We start from the raw sequence: 15930 nt of genomic DNA, 5'->3' as shown, positions 1-15930 counted from the left end.
TTAGGTTGTGTGAGGTAGGGAGTTTATAAAATCAAGTTGGGCACTGCCTACCTGGCCTTAGAAGCAGAGTTTTAGGAGAGGAAACCCCTCCCACCAGTGTGCATGGGCGTGTAGGGGGCAACAGTGGTGTTACTGAAAACATTATTTCCAAGCTCCTCTCTAAAGGACAACAGGAGGGCTTCCCTTCCCTCAGTCAGTGCAGTCTGGAGCAGTTGTATTCATTTCCTTCACATTCTTGACAGATTCTTTCTCTGTTTGCCAGGCCCGGTCTCCCTCCCCTCAAGTCTCTAAGCATCAGAAACAGCACATGGTCACTTATTTATTTTTGATACAAATGTACATGATACACATCTTGACAGCCCACCCACCACCACACAGGTAGGGCCTGGCCCCTGGGCCAGAGGCAGGAAGCAGGGAAGAGCTGGCGACAGTGCTGTCTGCCTCTCCAGCCTCCCCGGGCTGCAGCCCAGGTTCCAGGTGCCCAGATACCACAGGCACAGGTGCTAGCCTCTCAGAGGTTATAGGGTCGGGCCTCTCAGCTGAGTTAGGGACCCCGGGGAGCCAGCCCCAGGCTCAGGTGCTCAGTCCTCTGCCCCAGCCAGCACACTCCCCCTCCACAAGGGAGGGGAGGAGAGATGGAGGAAAGTGGTTTTCATTTTAAGTTCATTGAGAGGGGTTTGAGTGGTGGGAGTGATGAGGGGAGGCAGTGGGCAAAACCCCAGGTGGTTATGCTGGCAGTCCTCGGCCCCAGGACGGGTGCGAGGGGCCTGCCTTTCAGTACTGGTCCTGCTGCTCTGGTCCCCTCACCCCTCACAAAACCCCAGATGGCCCAGGCCTCTGGGACGGCACTGCCGCCCCGCACTCACACGCAGGCACACAGGGATGCTCAGTTACCACAACGTTAAAATTAAGGGATAGAAGAGAGGAGAGGGGGGAAAAAAATTTTCCAGTGTTTGCTGCTGGGGACCCCAGAACACAGGTTGGGGCCTGTGCCCTAGGCAGGGGCCATTTGCCATTAAAGGAGAGCAGCACAGGGGCTGGTGGCTACAGGGGAGGGGGAGGGACATCCACAGAGATTATGTACAAAGGAGGGGGGTGCCCCCACTCAGCCCCCAACAGGGCTGAACTGGCTCATGGGGGTGGGATGCATGTAGAGGGAACTGCCCCACTTGGAGTGTCCCCACCCGACCCTTTGCTGAAGGGGCCCTGGAGGGCAAGGGGCTGGGAGTAATGCCTTACAGGCCCCTGCACTCTAGAAGGGGAGGGGATGCTATGTACAGGAGGAGGTGCACGGAATGTGGGGGACAGAGCTCCTGCCACCCCACCTCCCCATCCTTGGGGCCTTGAGGGGAGCGGGCACCAGGGCGCCTGGCTGCCAGGAGAGAGTGGCAGCACTAAGGGCACTTGTGCCAGAGGCTCTGCTGGGGTGGGGGTTGGTATGTGGAGTGGCCCAGCTCCCATGGCCAGTGAGGTCCCAGGGTGTAGGTGAGGGTACAGGGAGAGTGGTCACTGCTTCTTTTCTCGAGTGGTGATGGTGACCAGCTGCTTGGCAGCCTTGGCAATGTCATAGGCGCACTGGATCACCTGCTGAGTCAGCAGCTGGAAGTCCACAGGGGCGCCAGGCTCCGGAGGCACTGTCTTCCGGCACTCACTCTGCAGCCGGTAGGCGCTGGCGTTGAGCAGCCGCAGAGAGCTGCGCACAGGCTCCAGGGCTGGTCTCTGGAGGGCGAAAGGAGGGAGTTGTGCCATGGACTTCAAACCATGAGCCATCGTGGCCCAGTGTGTCTATATCTCCACCCAGGTAGCAGTCAGATTCTCTATGCCTGCCCAGCCTGAGGCCCTCCCAATCCTCCTTCTCTGTCTCCTGTACCTTTGGGAAGAGAGAGGCCATTTCTGTCACAGCCAAATGGATCTTCTCTGAACAGGGCACAAAGCTGTGGGAGAAGAGGGTATAAATTAGGGGGGCTCTCAGGGAAGGTTCCCAGGGACAGTGGAACACTGGCCCCTCTCTTGCCCCATGCAATACTCACAGGCCATATGAATTTGTACCCCACCTCCATACCTGTCATGCTTAAATTCCTGGGCAGCCCGCAACAATTCTTGAATGTTTTTGGTGACCTGCTCCGTCTTCAGGATGACGTCTTCTGTGCTGGGAAGCCCAGGATCCAAGTCTCCATCCAGGCTTTCCAGCTCAGGGTGGAAGTCCTCCTCCTTGCCCAGCTCTAGAAACCTTTTCCCTTCCAGTCTGAGGCCCAGGGTGAGAAAGAGATATTCCAGCCATGAGGCCTCTTGCCTGCACCCTCTAGACACTCCAGGGCCCACCTGACCTCCCTCTGCCAGGGTGCCTCACCCAAGCAGGGGGTCCCCACTTTGTGTGTTCTCATAGTCGCTGTCGGCACCGCTGCCGTGGCGGGAAAGCTTGCTCTGGAGGGTCCAGGAAGGGAGAGTAAGTGAGGTGTACACATGCACAGACTCAGACGACCCCCATCACCTCCCACACACACATCCCATGCAGCCCCTCCCTGCGCCACAGGGGATGGGACGTTACCGTGTGGCGGCTTCCTTCCTGGGAGCACGACAGCAGTGGGGAGGGGGGACTGAAGGGCACAGCTGAGGCTGAAACCCCCTTCCGGATCTGAAACCCAGAAGGGCTGGAGTCAGCCTTTCCTCCTCCCCATCACCCACCGCCCAGCTTCCCTGCACTGAGGGTGGAAGCCGTGTATGTCTAGTCCTCCCTGTGCCAGCCTCCAGCACAAGGCTGGTACCGACTGGGGCTCAGAAGCTAGCTGCAGAAACAGACCCACCTGCCTCAGGCCCGACTTACCCGGTAAAGGCCAGCAGGGACATGCATTGAATACATGGCATCATCCTCCAGATCCTGGGGGTTAGCACAGTGGAAGGTCACAAGAGGGCCCTGGGGTGGACCCAGCCGTTTCCCCACAACCTTGAGTTGGCAACTCACAGTGCTATGGAAAGGCTGTAGCCGGGTGGTGAGCTCATCCCCAGGTGGGCCCCCAAAGGGCTTTAGGGCGGAGCCTGGTTCATACATGGAGAAGGCCTGGCGGTCCCTGCGGTGGGCACTCCCACCAGGCCCCAGGGGTGTGTGTTCTGCCCGTTCGCTGGGGAGTGGGGGCGTGGGCACCGGCCCAGGCGGCTGCCGGATCTGCAAGTTCTCCGCCTGGAGCTTGTGGATCTGAGGGTGGAATGGTGTCAGAAACTCCAGAGAGTTCAGGCAGCTACCCCACATCTCCACCGGGGGCCTGGAAGCTCCCACTCCCACCAAGGCTACAGCCCTCACCTCCCGCTGCAGCCTTCGGAGCTCGTCACTCAAGCTACTGTTGACCTTCATGAGCTGCTGCACCTTTGCCTCAGAGGTAGCTAGGGCCTTCTTCAGCTCCAGGTACTCCTGCAGCGTCACGGCCCCATCGGACAGGTCTGAGGAATCCATGCTCTGCAGGGTCAGACATAAGCCAGTCAGCCACCAGGGGCCGGGGATGAATGCTCTCAAAGCCCCGACCAGCCCACTCGTCCCCCAGGCCCTGGGCTCCAGGAGGATAGAGCTGGGCCCTGACAGAGCCCGGGGAGGGGCAGCGCTCAGACCCGGGCACGGTTGTTCCGCGTGGCACTGGCACTGCGCAGGGGCTCCTGGTCTGTGTCCTCGTCCGAAGCCACACTGTCGTAGTCGTGCTGGTCATCGAGGTCACTCTGGCTCCGTGCAGATAGCTCGAGGTTGTCTGAGGGCACAGGCCTGTCACTCAGGGCTCAGCCACACAACCGTCTATCGCGCTACCCCCGAAAGGGAGCCACGAAAGAGAATATCCTAGAACAGTGCCCCCAACCCACACCTCCATCCTTGTCCTGCCCACCTGTGGGGCTGCTCAGGCTTTTTCCCTGCTGTCTCCTCTTGGCCTCGCTGAGAATGTCGATGATCAAGGTGGCAAACTCTCGGGCATTAAAGCGGGCCAACTTCTGTCGCCCCTGCCAGGCAGAAAGGGCCAGGCTGGCATGAGGGGACCTATGCTATGTGCTATCAGCTATCTGCTTCAACCACAGCTAAAACCACAGCTCAGCTCATCTGGCCAGGGCCAGGGAGTGAGGGAGGCACAGTCACGGTGCCTAGGGGAGCTCTCAGGAAGAGGCTGGAGCCCCCCGCCCTGAGGCTGCTCACCAAATGCTCAAAAGAACAGCCTCTTCTCCAGTCCCAAATCCCAGTGCCAGCCAGGCCGGGAGGCCTTGGCCAGGGGTGGAGAAAAACAGGCCTGGGCCAGGCCCCGTCCCAGACAACAGCTGGTGAAGAAGGGCAGGGTCCATAGAGCAGGCGACCCCAGGAAGGGAGGAAACAGCCCCAGGCCCCCCACCAAGCCTCCTCACCTGATTCCGTGTGGCTGAGTATTCAGGGTTAACAGGCAGGAAGGGCACAGCACTGCGCTCCGTCACCAGGGTACTGTGGTTCTGGGTAGCCAGCCACACTGTGGGGGAGGAGCAGGGAGCACACTGTCCACGGTGGCCAGGCCCATGGGTGGGGTAGGGGTGGGGAATGCTGAGCACAGCTCTCCTAGCTCCTCCCCATGCCCACCGAGCTTGGTGACCAAGACAGGGTGGACTTCAGATAGGCACTGGGCAAGGACAGCTGGGGACTGACAGACAAGGCGAGTCCCTCAAGCCAGCCTAGTTTGGGTTGGAATCTGGCTGTGGCCAGGAAGGAGTGATGGGGCGGGGAACAGGACTGGGGAGCTGGGGAGAGAGCCAAAGTGGGAGGGAGCCAAAGTAGAGATGAGCCCCAGACTGGGGGTGGGGTGGGAGGAGTCGACTGGCTGCCTCCAGCTCAGCACTCTGCCCAGCTGGGGAAGCTGCCCAGGCGGGCTTAGAGCTGGCAGGGACTTATATGCAGACCTGCTGAGCAGACCAACTGAGGCACCCCTGCTTAGTTTCAGTACAAGTACCCGAGAGGCACACCAGATCCTAGCCCTTCCTTAATAGGTAGGTGCTCTGTGCCATCTGCCCCAAACCTCCAGTGTCCTCTCAGCTCACCAGCATCATTTTCTCTTCGATCCACCTCGTCATACACGTCCATGGCAAGTTCCTCAAAAAGCCGGTTGCTGAGCTGGAGGCACAGAGGGGGACACAGGCTTTGTCAGATCAACTGGCCCCCAGTGACAACATGACCAGCTCACCAGATGTCTTAAGAGGTGGGAAAAGGCTTGTGTCCCTTATGCTACTCAGCCCAAGAGTCTCAGAACTGGAAACGGGGGTAGGAAGTCTGCCTGCCAAGCTCCAGGGTAGGAGAAGACAAAAAGGAGACCACACTGGACCAGCGAATGTCATTGTAGGTCTGAGGTGGCGCGAGGGCCCTGGGAGCCTTTGGAAGGCAGAGCCAGGGTCAAAGACAAAGGCTGGAGAAGTAGGCAAGAGGAGATTGAAAGGCTAGGACAAAGACTCGGAAAAGGGAACCAGGTCAGAGGAAGGGGTAGCAATCACAGGGGTCGGGGGTAGAAATGGGAACAGCTCCAATATTAGGGGACCTGTCTCAGCAGACTCACCGCCTGCAGCTTCTTCTTGGCAGCTTTGGCCAACTCGGACAAGTCCAGGCTGTGGACAAGGAGGGAGACGGGAATGGGGAAGAAGGGAGAGGCCAGACATGAGAGGTGGACAGGCCCCTGCCAATGACCTCCCAAACATGCAGGGATTCCAGGGAGATAAGACCCCAGATGCCACACACCAAGCGCCACCCTGCCCCACCCAACCTCCAGAGCCTGCTCCCATGGCAGACACCAGATACCTCTGAGACATGCACTTTTGCCGAGATCTAAGTCCAGAGGAAGGCAGCAGAGGGAAGAACAGGACAGAGGCAGCAATTACCCAGGAGCACACGCATTTCCACGTCAAGCTCAGACCTATCTTCGTGCGCATGCCAGACTCAGAGTGTACAAAACTGAAGGTATCTTCCTCCCCAATCCTGCTCCTGGCTGGCTCACTCTCCTCCGTGACCCACTCACCCAGCACCAGTGGCAACTCCTAGGATTCTCCTGAAAACTCCCTCACCCTCAAGCCTTTGCTAGACTTTTCCCAGGTTCTGCCATCATTTCCTCTTGCCTGGGCGTTTGCAATAATTTCTTAATCCATCTACCCTTTCCAGTCTTGTCCCTATAATTCTTTATTCTACACGGCACCCAGGGTGATCTTTTTGACATAACTGCATCTGGCTGCACTGCCCCCGGCCACAGAAGCATCTCAATAATAATAGGTATGTATGGCATACTTCAACAAAAAGCTCACTTAAAAAAATAGGATAATAGATAATAGATAATGCTTTGCATGCATTATCTTATTTAAGCCTCTCAACAGCCCGGAAAGAAAAGTACTGTTCCTTCCATTTCCAGAACAGACAACAGAAGGCTCAGAGAGGTTACGTACCCTTTGCCTGAAGTCACAAAGCCAGTAAGCAGCAGAGCTGGCCCCACATATCCATGCCTGGAACCTCTCTGCCCTTGGGGTGGTCACAGCTCTTGTCAAAGCTCATAGGATAGGCCACTCTCTCACTCCATCCTACTCCAGTGCTGCTCCTGGTGTTCCCAGCCTCTCACATATGCTTCAGTCTCACCATCTGCTTGCAGTTCCTGGCACAGCATTTCTAATGACTGTGCCTCTGTTTCTCTTGCTGCACTTCCTACACTGAACTACAACTGTCTGATGAGGCTGCCTCCCTTTCTAAAAACTGTGAGCTACTTAAAGGCAGGGATCGTTTCTGAGTTACCTCTGTGTCCTAGTGCCAAGAACAGCAGTTGGCACTGAAAAGGTGATCAGTTAACATTTCAGTGGGCACATGCCCATAAGTGTTTACAATAACCCCCTGCCACGCAAGCACACGCACCAGGCAGAATCAGACCAAAGAAGTAGGGGGATGTCTTGGGATTTCAGAACAGAGGCAGTCAGTCTGGGTTCAGGAATCCAAGGTGCCCAGACCTGACAATCCCCATCTGCCTACACTGGCTTTTGGAGGAGAGAGCCTCCTCCTCTCTCCAGTCCAGGCCAGCAGGCACAGGTTGGCCTGAAGACTTGGCCATCAAAGGCAGCCACCAGGTGGCGCCAGCATCCATCTTGTAACGCTGGGTGAAGGGTTGGAGGAGATCCCCCACAGCCTAGGCACCTGGGGACTCTTAGAGGCAGAAACACCTGGGTTGTGCTATGCCCTGCCCTCCAGCCTCTGCCCAATTTATGAGCACATCAGAGAGGCCTGGCCAGTAGTCCCAAAGTTAGTTAAATCCTTGGAGCCCACCACCTTTTTTCACTGAAGAGCAGAAGTTTAGTATCTAAAGAATTCAGTGGGGTCAGTGCCACTGGGAATAGAACCCAGTGATCCACTGCTCCTGGGAGTGCTCCTTGTACTCAAGCACTCTGTTCTTGACAGGAGGGGGCCAAGGCTATGCTGGCCATGTGCTAAGTTGACACTTCTTACCTGCCTTGGGGCCCAGCATTAGGGAGTAAGAACTAGACTGGGAAACGTTTGTGCTTCCAGCCCATAGGTGAGTGGGGAAGGTGGAGGGGTCCCAGGCCCCTAAAGCCTGGGGAGTTGAGGAGGTGGGGGTTCCGAGGATCAGGCACCCACACAGCCTCTAACAGCCTCTGGGAAAGGATATCAGGTGGTCACTCACCTGTCGGCCATCTGTGGGATGATGTAATGCCCATTCTTGTGATCTGAACAAAAATAAAAATGCCAAGTCACTGGTGCTGAATGGCGTTAGCAACTGGAAGCCCACCTCACTGGCAGGAGCAGGGCTTGGCACCCAGGAGTGTTAGGGGAAAGGGAGGAGGGCAGGCCACCACTAACAGCCAGGGGAGCTGCCTGGAAGTTATGCCCACCCCCACTCCCTACCCCAATGTGCTGCAGCCCAGAGCTTGCAGCAATTTCACAGGAGCCAGTTGCCTAGCAACGCTGTTCCCCAGCCGGCTTTGTCACCATGGCACCTGCTGCTGAGGTGTGTCTGGGTCCCACCTGCCTGGTCCAGCCAGGCCTGCCCCACACTCTGCTCACCAGGCTTTCGTCCACAGAGATAGAAGGCCAACCGGTCAGTGAGCTCATATTGGCACTCAACTAGCCTTTCCGCCAGCTCATGGTGCCCCGCCTGCCTGTAGGGAGGGGGCACGGTTCAGCCTGCAGCAGCAGCTCACTCCCCCAACCACCCAAGCCTCACCCTTCAGCTGACCCTCACCTGGCATAGTCAATGGGTGTTCGGCCATTAACGTCAGGGGAGCCAGGGTCAGCCCCATATACTACAAGTAGCTCGGCCTGTAGCGTCTGTCCCGCCTTGGCAGCCACGTGCAGAGGCGTGGTGCCCTTCTCTGGGTGGAAGAAGTTGGCCTGGGCACCCAGGGACAGCAGGCGTAGACATGTCTCCAAGTTGCCTGTCCGCACGCTCGAATGCAGTTGCTGCAAGGAGCAGGCGTGTGCACCAAATGTGTGAGCACAAGCCCCTCCCCCCTCAGGGGCTGCATCTAGCACAGGCAGCACCTGGGCTCCTACAGCTCCAAGGGCCCAGCCGGAGTTGGGTTGTCAGGGAGGACAGAGGGCTTCCCACCATCAGTTAATACTAATTAATAATAGCTGTTGTCAGTCACTATCTATCATGTGCTGTGCGCTCTGCTTGGAACGGACCTTATCTATGAGATAGATGCTTGTTTTTTCTTTCCCATTTTACAGATAAGGAAACTAAGGCTCTGAGAAGCTAAGAAACTGCCCCAAGTTTTCCTGGCTTTTGAGTGGCAACTGGAGGATTTTAACCTTGTGTGTCCAACTGGGAATGAGGGGCTTGGACAACATGCAGTCTAACCAAGCAAGTTCATAACTCCACCATGCTCACTGTTCTTGCCTGACCTGGCTGCCTTTGGGGCCTAGGGCTGAGTGGTGATGAAGGAGAGGCCTTCAAGGGCATTATGTGTAAGGAGAGAGGCCCACCCGTCCATTATGGGGCCCCTCAAACCTTGCTGAGGTCTTTGGCGGTGACCCCATCATCATCCCGGCAGGGAAGCTTGTGCACAAATGCCAGCATCTGGTACTTGGCCCTGATGAACTCTGACTTGATGGGACTGTGTGGGTCACAAAGGAGGAAATGGGAGCAAAGTGAGAGAGGCTGGGTACCTGGCATCTCCCGGGCCCATGTCCCAGACCGTGCAACCCTTACCACCACCCCTCCAGCCTGACTCACTGAACTTTGTCTTGGGGGTTGGCTTTGCGCCGGCCGCTCTGCACTTGCGCAGGGTCCAGCAGGGAATGCTCCCAGATGGAGTTGGCCCCATTGCTGGCGAGCGTGTGCACCATCTGCGGGGAGGAGATGCCAAGTGAGAGAGCCCACTGAGTGCTGGGCTCCGGCCATAGCCAGTGCCACTGCAAAGAGTACCAAAGGGCCTACTGTGTGCCTGTCACTGCTGCACCTCCATCCAGTCAGGCAACCCAAGGATGTGAGTCCTGTTTAGAACTTCAGGTCACATGAGCTTAAGCAACCTGCTCAAAGATACATAGTCAAGCTAGTAAGTGGCAGAGCTGAGGTGAAAGCCCAGGTCTGACTCTAGTCCTGGATGCCTCCTCTCTTAGACGAGTGGATGGTTGGGAAGGGTCAGGCTAAGGCTCTTCCCCAAGTGGGTGCTGCCCCCTCCCCCACCGGGAGCTGCTGAATCCAAGCAGGTATGTATGTCAGCATGAGGGAAAGGCGCTCAGCACCCTGTGGGGAAGGAGGAACCGCAGGCCAGGCTCCATACCTGCAGTAGTGTGGGAGGCCAGGCACTGTGGCGGAGGTGCTTGACTATGGAGATGTGACGTCCCAGGCTCCGGTGCACACTGCAGCACTCGTCACACACCAGCACACCCCTGCTGATGGAAGCCCAGCCAGGGTCTGCCGGGACGGAGGTAAGGGTCAGCTTTAGCCAGGCGCGGACAAGACCCCATAGGCACCTGGCCCAGGCCAGCACTAAGCGTAGTATTTCACACATACTCACTCCGTCTCCCCGAGGTCTGAGAGCTGGGACAGGTTCCTGACGAGGAAGCTGAGCTAAGGCAGTGGGAGGGTTTTCTCCAAAGGCTCTCAGCTGGCAACTGACACAGCCAAGCCCTTCCCTACACATATTTGCCCCTCTGGGAAGGTGTGGTCCCCAGGGCTTACTCAGCAGGCATGGTTTCCTATCCTGCAGTCACCACTCCCAGTCCAACAGCCTTTCCCCAGGGAACAAGACTGCTATCCTAGCCCTTCCCCGGGGAGGCAGGAATGCCCTAGGGGATGTAACCCAGATGCGTACACACCACACATCCCTAGGCATTCCTCCTGTGTCTGAGTCAGTGCCATATCTCTCTTGCCCTCAGACTTCTGTTGGAGCCACTGGCTCACCTGCCTGATCCATTGCACCCCTCCATGGGCTCCTGACTCTGCCCTTATCCTGCCAGGAAAGAAGCCTTTTCATGCCTGAGCCTCCTGTCACCATCAGTGATGGAGTCCCTCTCTTAAGGGGGATGGAGAGAACAAAGGAATTAGCATTGCATGAGGACCCACTGTGTACCACTGGGTGCTGTATGTATGATGCCTCCCACAATTGTCAGGCAAGGTAGGAGATGCTACCCCTGCTTTACCAACTAGGAAACAGTGGCTCAAAAGAGGTTAGAGCATTTGCTCAAGGTCACACAGCTAATGAGGGATTGCTGGGATGTCAACCCAGGCACTTAGATGCCAGAAGCCTTGCCATGGTCATAACCTCTGCCCTGAAGGGGACAGCCCTCAGTAGGCGAGGGTTTTGAGATTCACTCTCTATTCCTTGGGGAACAGTGAACTTTGGAAACAAGAAGGAGACCAGAACAGAGTGGGAGCTCCTGGGATCCTTCTCAAGGGCAAGGGAGATGCCACCCATCCCAGGCCCCTTGGGAGAGGGGGAGGAGACAGCTGCCTACGGCGCAGGCTGTGGAAAGGTCACGGGGGAGAAAGCAGCCATTGTGTGCCACTGGAGAGTGGGGGCAGGGAGCCTGTCTCCCAGGACACTGTGCTCTGCCCGGGCCCCCGCCCCGTCTCAGGAAGCCCTGTCCTGGGGAGGGGGGGCTGGCTCTCCGCCTTGCCTGCTGTGCTCAGGGGTAATGAAAGCCTCTCCAACCAGGTGATTCTCAGACCCTTCCCTGAAAGGACATCCATCAAAGTTCCCAGGAGAACTGTGAGGAAACTGAGTCAGAGTGCAGCATGAGCTCTGCCCACAGCAAGTGTCCCCTCATAGCGTGAAACAGAAAGTGAAAGACGGGGGGCTCAGCATTTTGGGTCAAGGCTTCTTTAGGGATTCCCTCCAAAATAAGGCAACAGGAATACACAAGGTACTCACCATATACCATCTTGAGGGGCTAATTCCAGGGGCCCAAGAGGAAGGAAGCCACTATCTGTGCCAAGATAGGGAGCCCTAAGGCACACTTTAGTGTTGGCTTTACGCAAGCAAGCAGTAAGGCACTCCAGGTATGGAAGATCCCTCCCCCCACTCCCAAACACCACTGGGTCAGGGGTCTGCCCTCCAGCCACCTCCGGCAGACCAGGCAGGAAGCTGGAAATGACGCAGCCTAAATTCCTCTTGTTGAAATGGTGGGGTTTCCTGTAAGTGGGGAGCCGCCCAGGCCAGAATCGTAAATGGGCCTCCCTGAGTCCTCCACCCCCACCCCAAGCGCATGGCCCTACCAGAGAAGCCAGGCCTAGGAGGACTGGCCAGTCAGGGCCAGGCCAGACATGGCAAGTCCCTGAATATGGCAGTAACCAAGAGACCAGGATCTAGGGAATGTGGTCCACGACTGTGCCTGGCACTCTCCTAGGCTGGGGGAGGGGTCTTCCCTCTCCCCACAGTGACCTGAAATAGGTAGGCTGGGGCAGGGGACACTGTTCTGATCTGGGGCACAACTAGTGCCAGCTCAGTTTGGACTGACACAGATGAGAAGCCCACCCTTACAGTACTACCTACGCTTTATACCCAGGGAGCACTGGGCATACCCAAGCAGAAGCCCCCAAGCCGAACACAGGCCAGCTCTTAAGCAGAAAGGCCAGGAAGGGATTTTGAAAGTCAAATGGCTATTGAAGTTTTAGGTTAAAGGGATCCTTATCCTAAAGCCTGGACAAAACTTGGGGCAGAAGAGACAGGGAACATAAGAGCTAGGGGATGTGGTGACCTCCTTAGCATCCTGCCTATCTTCTGCTTCCAGTCAGGGTGGGGGTCTGACATGTGTGGACAAGTGGCAGGAGGGGTCCTGGGATAATGTAAACCAGTGCCAAACCCATGGAGGCCTCTACTAAGGTAAATTCACGAATTCACGTCACCTCTTAAAGCCAATAGTGGCCTCTGGGGCCAGTAGGTCTGCTGTTAGGGCCAGCCTCACTAGAGAGGAGGGAGGAGCCCACTATCTTGAAAGCAGGAAGCTTAATCCATAGGGTGAAAGGTCAGAATGGCAGTTACCTTTGAGGGACATTGACTAGGAGGTGGCACAAGAAAACCCCGCAGAGTGATGGAAACGCTCTTCCTCTCCAATGAAATGGTGGTTACACAGCTATTTACACATGTGAAAACTCATCAGGTAAAAACAGCAAGGTGCGGGCACTTTGGCGTACATAAATTATATCGCCACCCCTCACCCTACCTGATAATATTCTACAGTATGAAGAGACAAATGAGCCTGCAGGTTCCCAAATGTCCCTAGCCTGTGGCCAGCCTTGCTCATCCAAGGTGTTCATAGGTCTCCACTCCTGTGTCGGGAGCTGTGATGGAGGTGAGCCTTGAGAACTGGGCCAGGACCGCCTGGCAGGGTGAATGAAGAGGAAGGAAGGAGGGAACACACACTCTCCAGGTTTCTTGACCCCTGCTCCTCTCTAGGACTCCCAAGGCAGGCAGGGATACAGGTGGTGCCTGACCAGCTGCCACAGCAGCCTCACAACATACACTTAACCCCTGTATGCCCAGGCTGGGAGCAGAGGTAGCACAGAGGCCTTTGGGTTCAGGCTGCATGTCACCTTTTACCTCCATGACCGTCCCCCATCAATTAACCAACTACAAAAAAGCCATGGCCCCATTTCTAGGGCTGGGACTGCAGGGTTCCTATCACAGTAAGCCTTTGACTCTGGGTAGGAGGCACATACATACCAGGAACAGGAAGGTGGCTCTGAGTCTGGGCTCCAGACAGGTGGTTACCCGCAAGCCTTTTACCTGGGCTGCTACAGTTCTCAGACTGAGAACATGGCTCTATGCATCATCTGGTGGGGCATGGGGTAGACCCAAGTAGCCAGCAGGGTCCTGACAAGCATCCAAACACTCGGGGAGTGCCTGCTATGAGCCACACACCAAGCTAGGTGCTGGGCTGGAGTGATGAATAAAAGTCTGTCATCACTCTGCCCACTTCACCAACCTCACCTCACCATTTGCCTCTTCCTGGCCTGTACTCTGGATCAAGGGAAAGGAGGTACCCAGGGCACAAATGCTTCTGTAGAACAAGGTCTGGGGACAGAAGATGGGCAGTACAACATATCAGATACACACCTCCTTCCCAAGCCCAATGGGCATTGAGAGGCTTTAGCCAAACAGGCAAATGAAATGGAGAAAGGACAACTGCCTTCTGATGCTGCCCTATGTCCCTCAAGCCCAGAATTAGGACTATAGATCTGGAGATGGGATACTCCTCAGAAACCATTTTTACTTCAACTCCTTTGTCACACAGTTGAGGAAACTGGGGCCCAGAGTGAGCAAAGTCTTGTCATTGGTCACAGAGTAAGCTGGAAACACAGGCAACACTAAAATCCAAGCTCCCCTGAAAGTGTCTGCTATACACCTCCTCCCAGCTCTAATTGCCCCCCCACACACACACATTCCCCCATGCTATATCAGCACAATAGAAATGTAGAACAGCCTGGGACAGATATATAGAAGACAAACTCTCCTCTTAGCCCTTCCATCCCTAGACCTGCCTGCGGTTGGGATAAGGGGATCGTCGTTTCCAGCTAATTGGGGGTAGGTACACATACCCCAGACAGCTTCTTCAGAGCCCTCTAGACGGTATCATGCCCTGAGAGGAGGCCTCTGGGTCATAACCACTATGACTCTGCCAGGCATCCACAGTTCCTTCCCAAATACTCTAGCTTGGAGCCATCAGAGCCACCAGAGCATCTGTGGGGGTCTCATCCTGTTGAGGTCTGGGGCCTGTCCAAAGATTGGCTGATAATTACCGGCCCACAAAACAGCACTCCATACTCTCACATTCAAGTCAGACCGCGGTCCTCCTAGAGTTCACAGACCCCCGGTTCCTGCCCAGATAGCTCTTTTTCTAAAGAAAGGATGGACTAGGGCCAGGGCTTCCTTCCCCAGGCCAGCTGCTGGGCCCCATCACTGGCAGTGTCCTCCCACATCAGAAAGGAGCAGCCTCTTGGGTCACTGATCCTCACTTCCTCAGCAGGTCAGGGGGTTTCACATCAGCCTGGAGCTGACTCTGCTGGGAAGAAGGGAAACACCACGGTAAATACAGCTAAGAGGAGGGCCAGGAAGCCAGCGGGATCCCGGGAAATCTAGACATCCCCAGCACTGTTCACTACCCATTTCTAGCTAGACTTGGCTAGGGGACCACGAAGGGTCTGTGCCCAAGCTTGGGCAATGCCATTCTAACCTTTTCAAGCAGGCTTTACTGGGGCACAGGAAAAGCCCAGTCCAGTTGCTCCCAGTCACCAGGAGGTTAGGGGATGCCTTGGGCGGGTGTGGGGGTATGATGCCCAGGCTCATACTGGCCCTGAACACCAGGCCCTGCAAGGAGCCCCAGCCTTGGGAGCAAGGGGCAGGGAGTTCTAGGAGTGGCCACCTCCTTATCTGCTCATGAGGAAATAGTATCCAATCCCCCCACCCCCGGCCCATCTGCCCAGCTCTCTGCCCCTTGCCCTCCGCCACCCCAACGGGCCAGCAGACCATGCGAGCAGCAGGTGCAAGACGCGGGGGTGGCATTAAGATGACACAAAACCACGCTCGCCCCCACCCCCTAAACCCTGCCGGCCTCCGCCACAGCCCTCCCGCCACCCCAGGCTGGCGCTTCCGTTTGGATATTGAGATGGGGGCGGGGAGGGGGGCAGCTAGCTGCCCGCCTACCTCTGACTGAGGGGTGGGAGGCGACGCCGGGAATGTCCTTCCTCGCTTGTCCGCGGACGCGAGGGAACAGGGGCCCCCCAGGCAGGCCATCCCGCCAAGGACGCGGCTCTGCAGTGGCCCGGGCGGGGGCCGAAGCCGGAGGCCGCAGCCCCCAGCCCCACCCCACCCTCGGGCCCCGCACGGCGCTCTCGCCAGGCCCCGCCGCCCGCTCCGCCGCGGCCTCGGTGCGCGGTCCCGCCCCCGGCCAGGCTCAGCTTACCCGGGGCGCTGCAGTCCGCACACACCTCCGTTCGCGGCCCCTTCCGGGACATCCTCAGCGGCGACGCGGCCACAGCCCTCTGGGCCAGCGTGGGGGGCGCGGGCGGCGGGCCCGGTTGGCGGCGGCCCCTGCTGCCCGGCCCGGCTCCGGCAAGTCCCCGGCTAGGCTCCGCGCGGCCGGCCAACCGACCGCCCCCTGGGCTGGCCCGGAACCCGCCGTGCCCGCCTGCCTGCTCGCCCTCGGGCGCCCTCCGCCCCGCGCCGCCCCGCACCGCCCCGCCGCCACTCGCCGCTCGCTCTCCCCGCCCCTTGCGCGGCTCCCGGCCGCTCCTGCAGGAAGCGGCTCAGGCCCTGCCCACCCGGGGAGGGGCAGCCCGCACACCCGCCCCGCCGACCGGCCCTGCTGGCCGCGCCTCCCGGAGAAAGGAAGCCGGGAGCGCGGGTGGGAGAGGGCGGGGGCGCTTAAAGGGACCGCGGCTGCTGCCTGGCTCGAGCGGACAGTGTCGCCTGCGTCCCTGATCCCTGCTCCGGCGTTGCCCTGGCCCGGAGGCAGTG

At 57.7% G+C, this 15930-nt stretch overlaps 1 protein-coding gene across 3 annotated transcripts; it reads right to left on the bottom strand.

The window, feature by feature from the left end:
• Nucleotides 1-306: 306 nt before the first annotated feature.
• Nucleotides 307-15693, bottom strand: GIT1 (GIT ArfGAP 1). Of its 3 annotated transcripts, none has more exons than XM_066363609.1 (21): nt 15377-15693; nt 9754-9887; nt 9204-9316; nt 8979-9084; nt 8211-8428; nt 8033-8127; nt 7653-7695; nt 5780-5806; nt 5541-5589; nt 5032-5104; nt 4372-4469; nt 3867-3978; nt 3601-3734; nt 3299-3451; nt 2963-3193; nt 2825-2878; nt 2549-2635; nt 2351-2424; nt 2063-2245; nt 1871-1934; nt 307-1719 (listed from the first exon to the last, which is right to left on the bottom strand). In XM_066363609.1, the coding sequence occupies exons 1-21, from the start codon at nt 15426-15428 to the stop codon at nt 1507-1509; spliced, it is 2313 nt and encodes a 770-aa protein (XP_066219706.1). In that variant the 5' UTR covers nt 15429-15693; the 3' UTR covers nt 307-1506. The 3 variants fall into 3 exon arrangements, with proteins under 3 accessions (XP_066219706.1, XP_066219705.1, XP_066219704.1); XM_066363608.1 differs by lacking the exon at nt 15377-15693 and adding an exon at nt 14430-14458; XM_066363607.1 differs by lacking the exon at nt 5780-5806 and having other exon boundaries at nt 15377-15560.
• Nucleotides 15694-15930: the final 237 nt, after the last annotated feature.

The sequence above is a fragment of the Saccopteryx leptura genome, chromosome 2 (genome assembly GCF_036850995.1).
Source record: "Saccopteryx leptura isolate mSacLep1 chromosome 2, mSacLep1_pri_phased_curated, whole genome shotgun sequence".
In the NCBI taxonomy this organism is placed as follows: Eukaryota; Metazoa; Chordata; class Mammalia; order Chiroptera; family Emballonuridae; genus Saccopteryx; species Saccopteryx leptura.
Note: the sequence above shows the minus strand (reverse complement) of the source record. Positions and strands in the feature narration are given on the sequence as shown.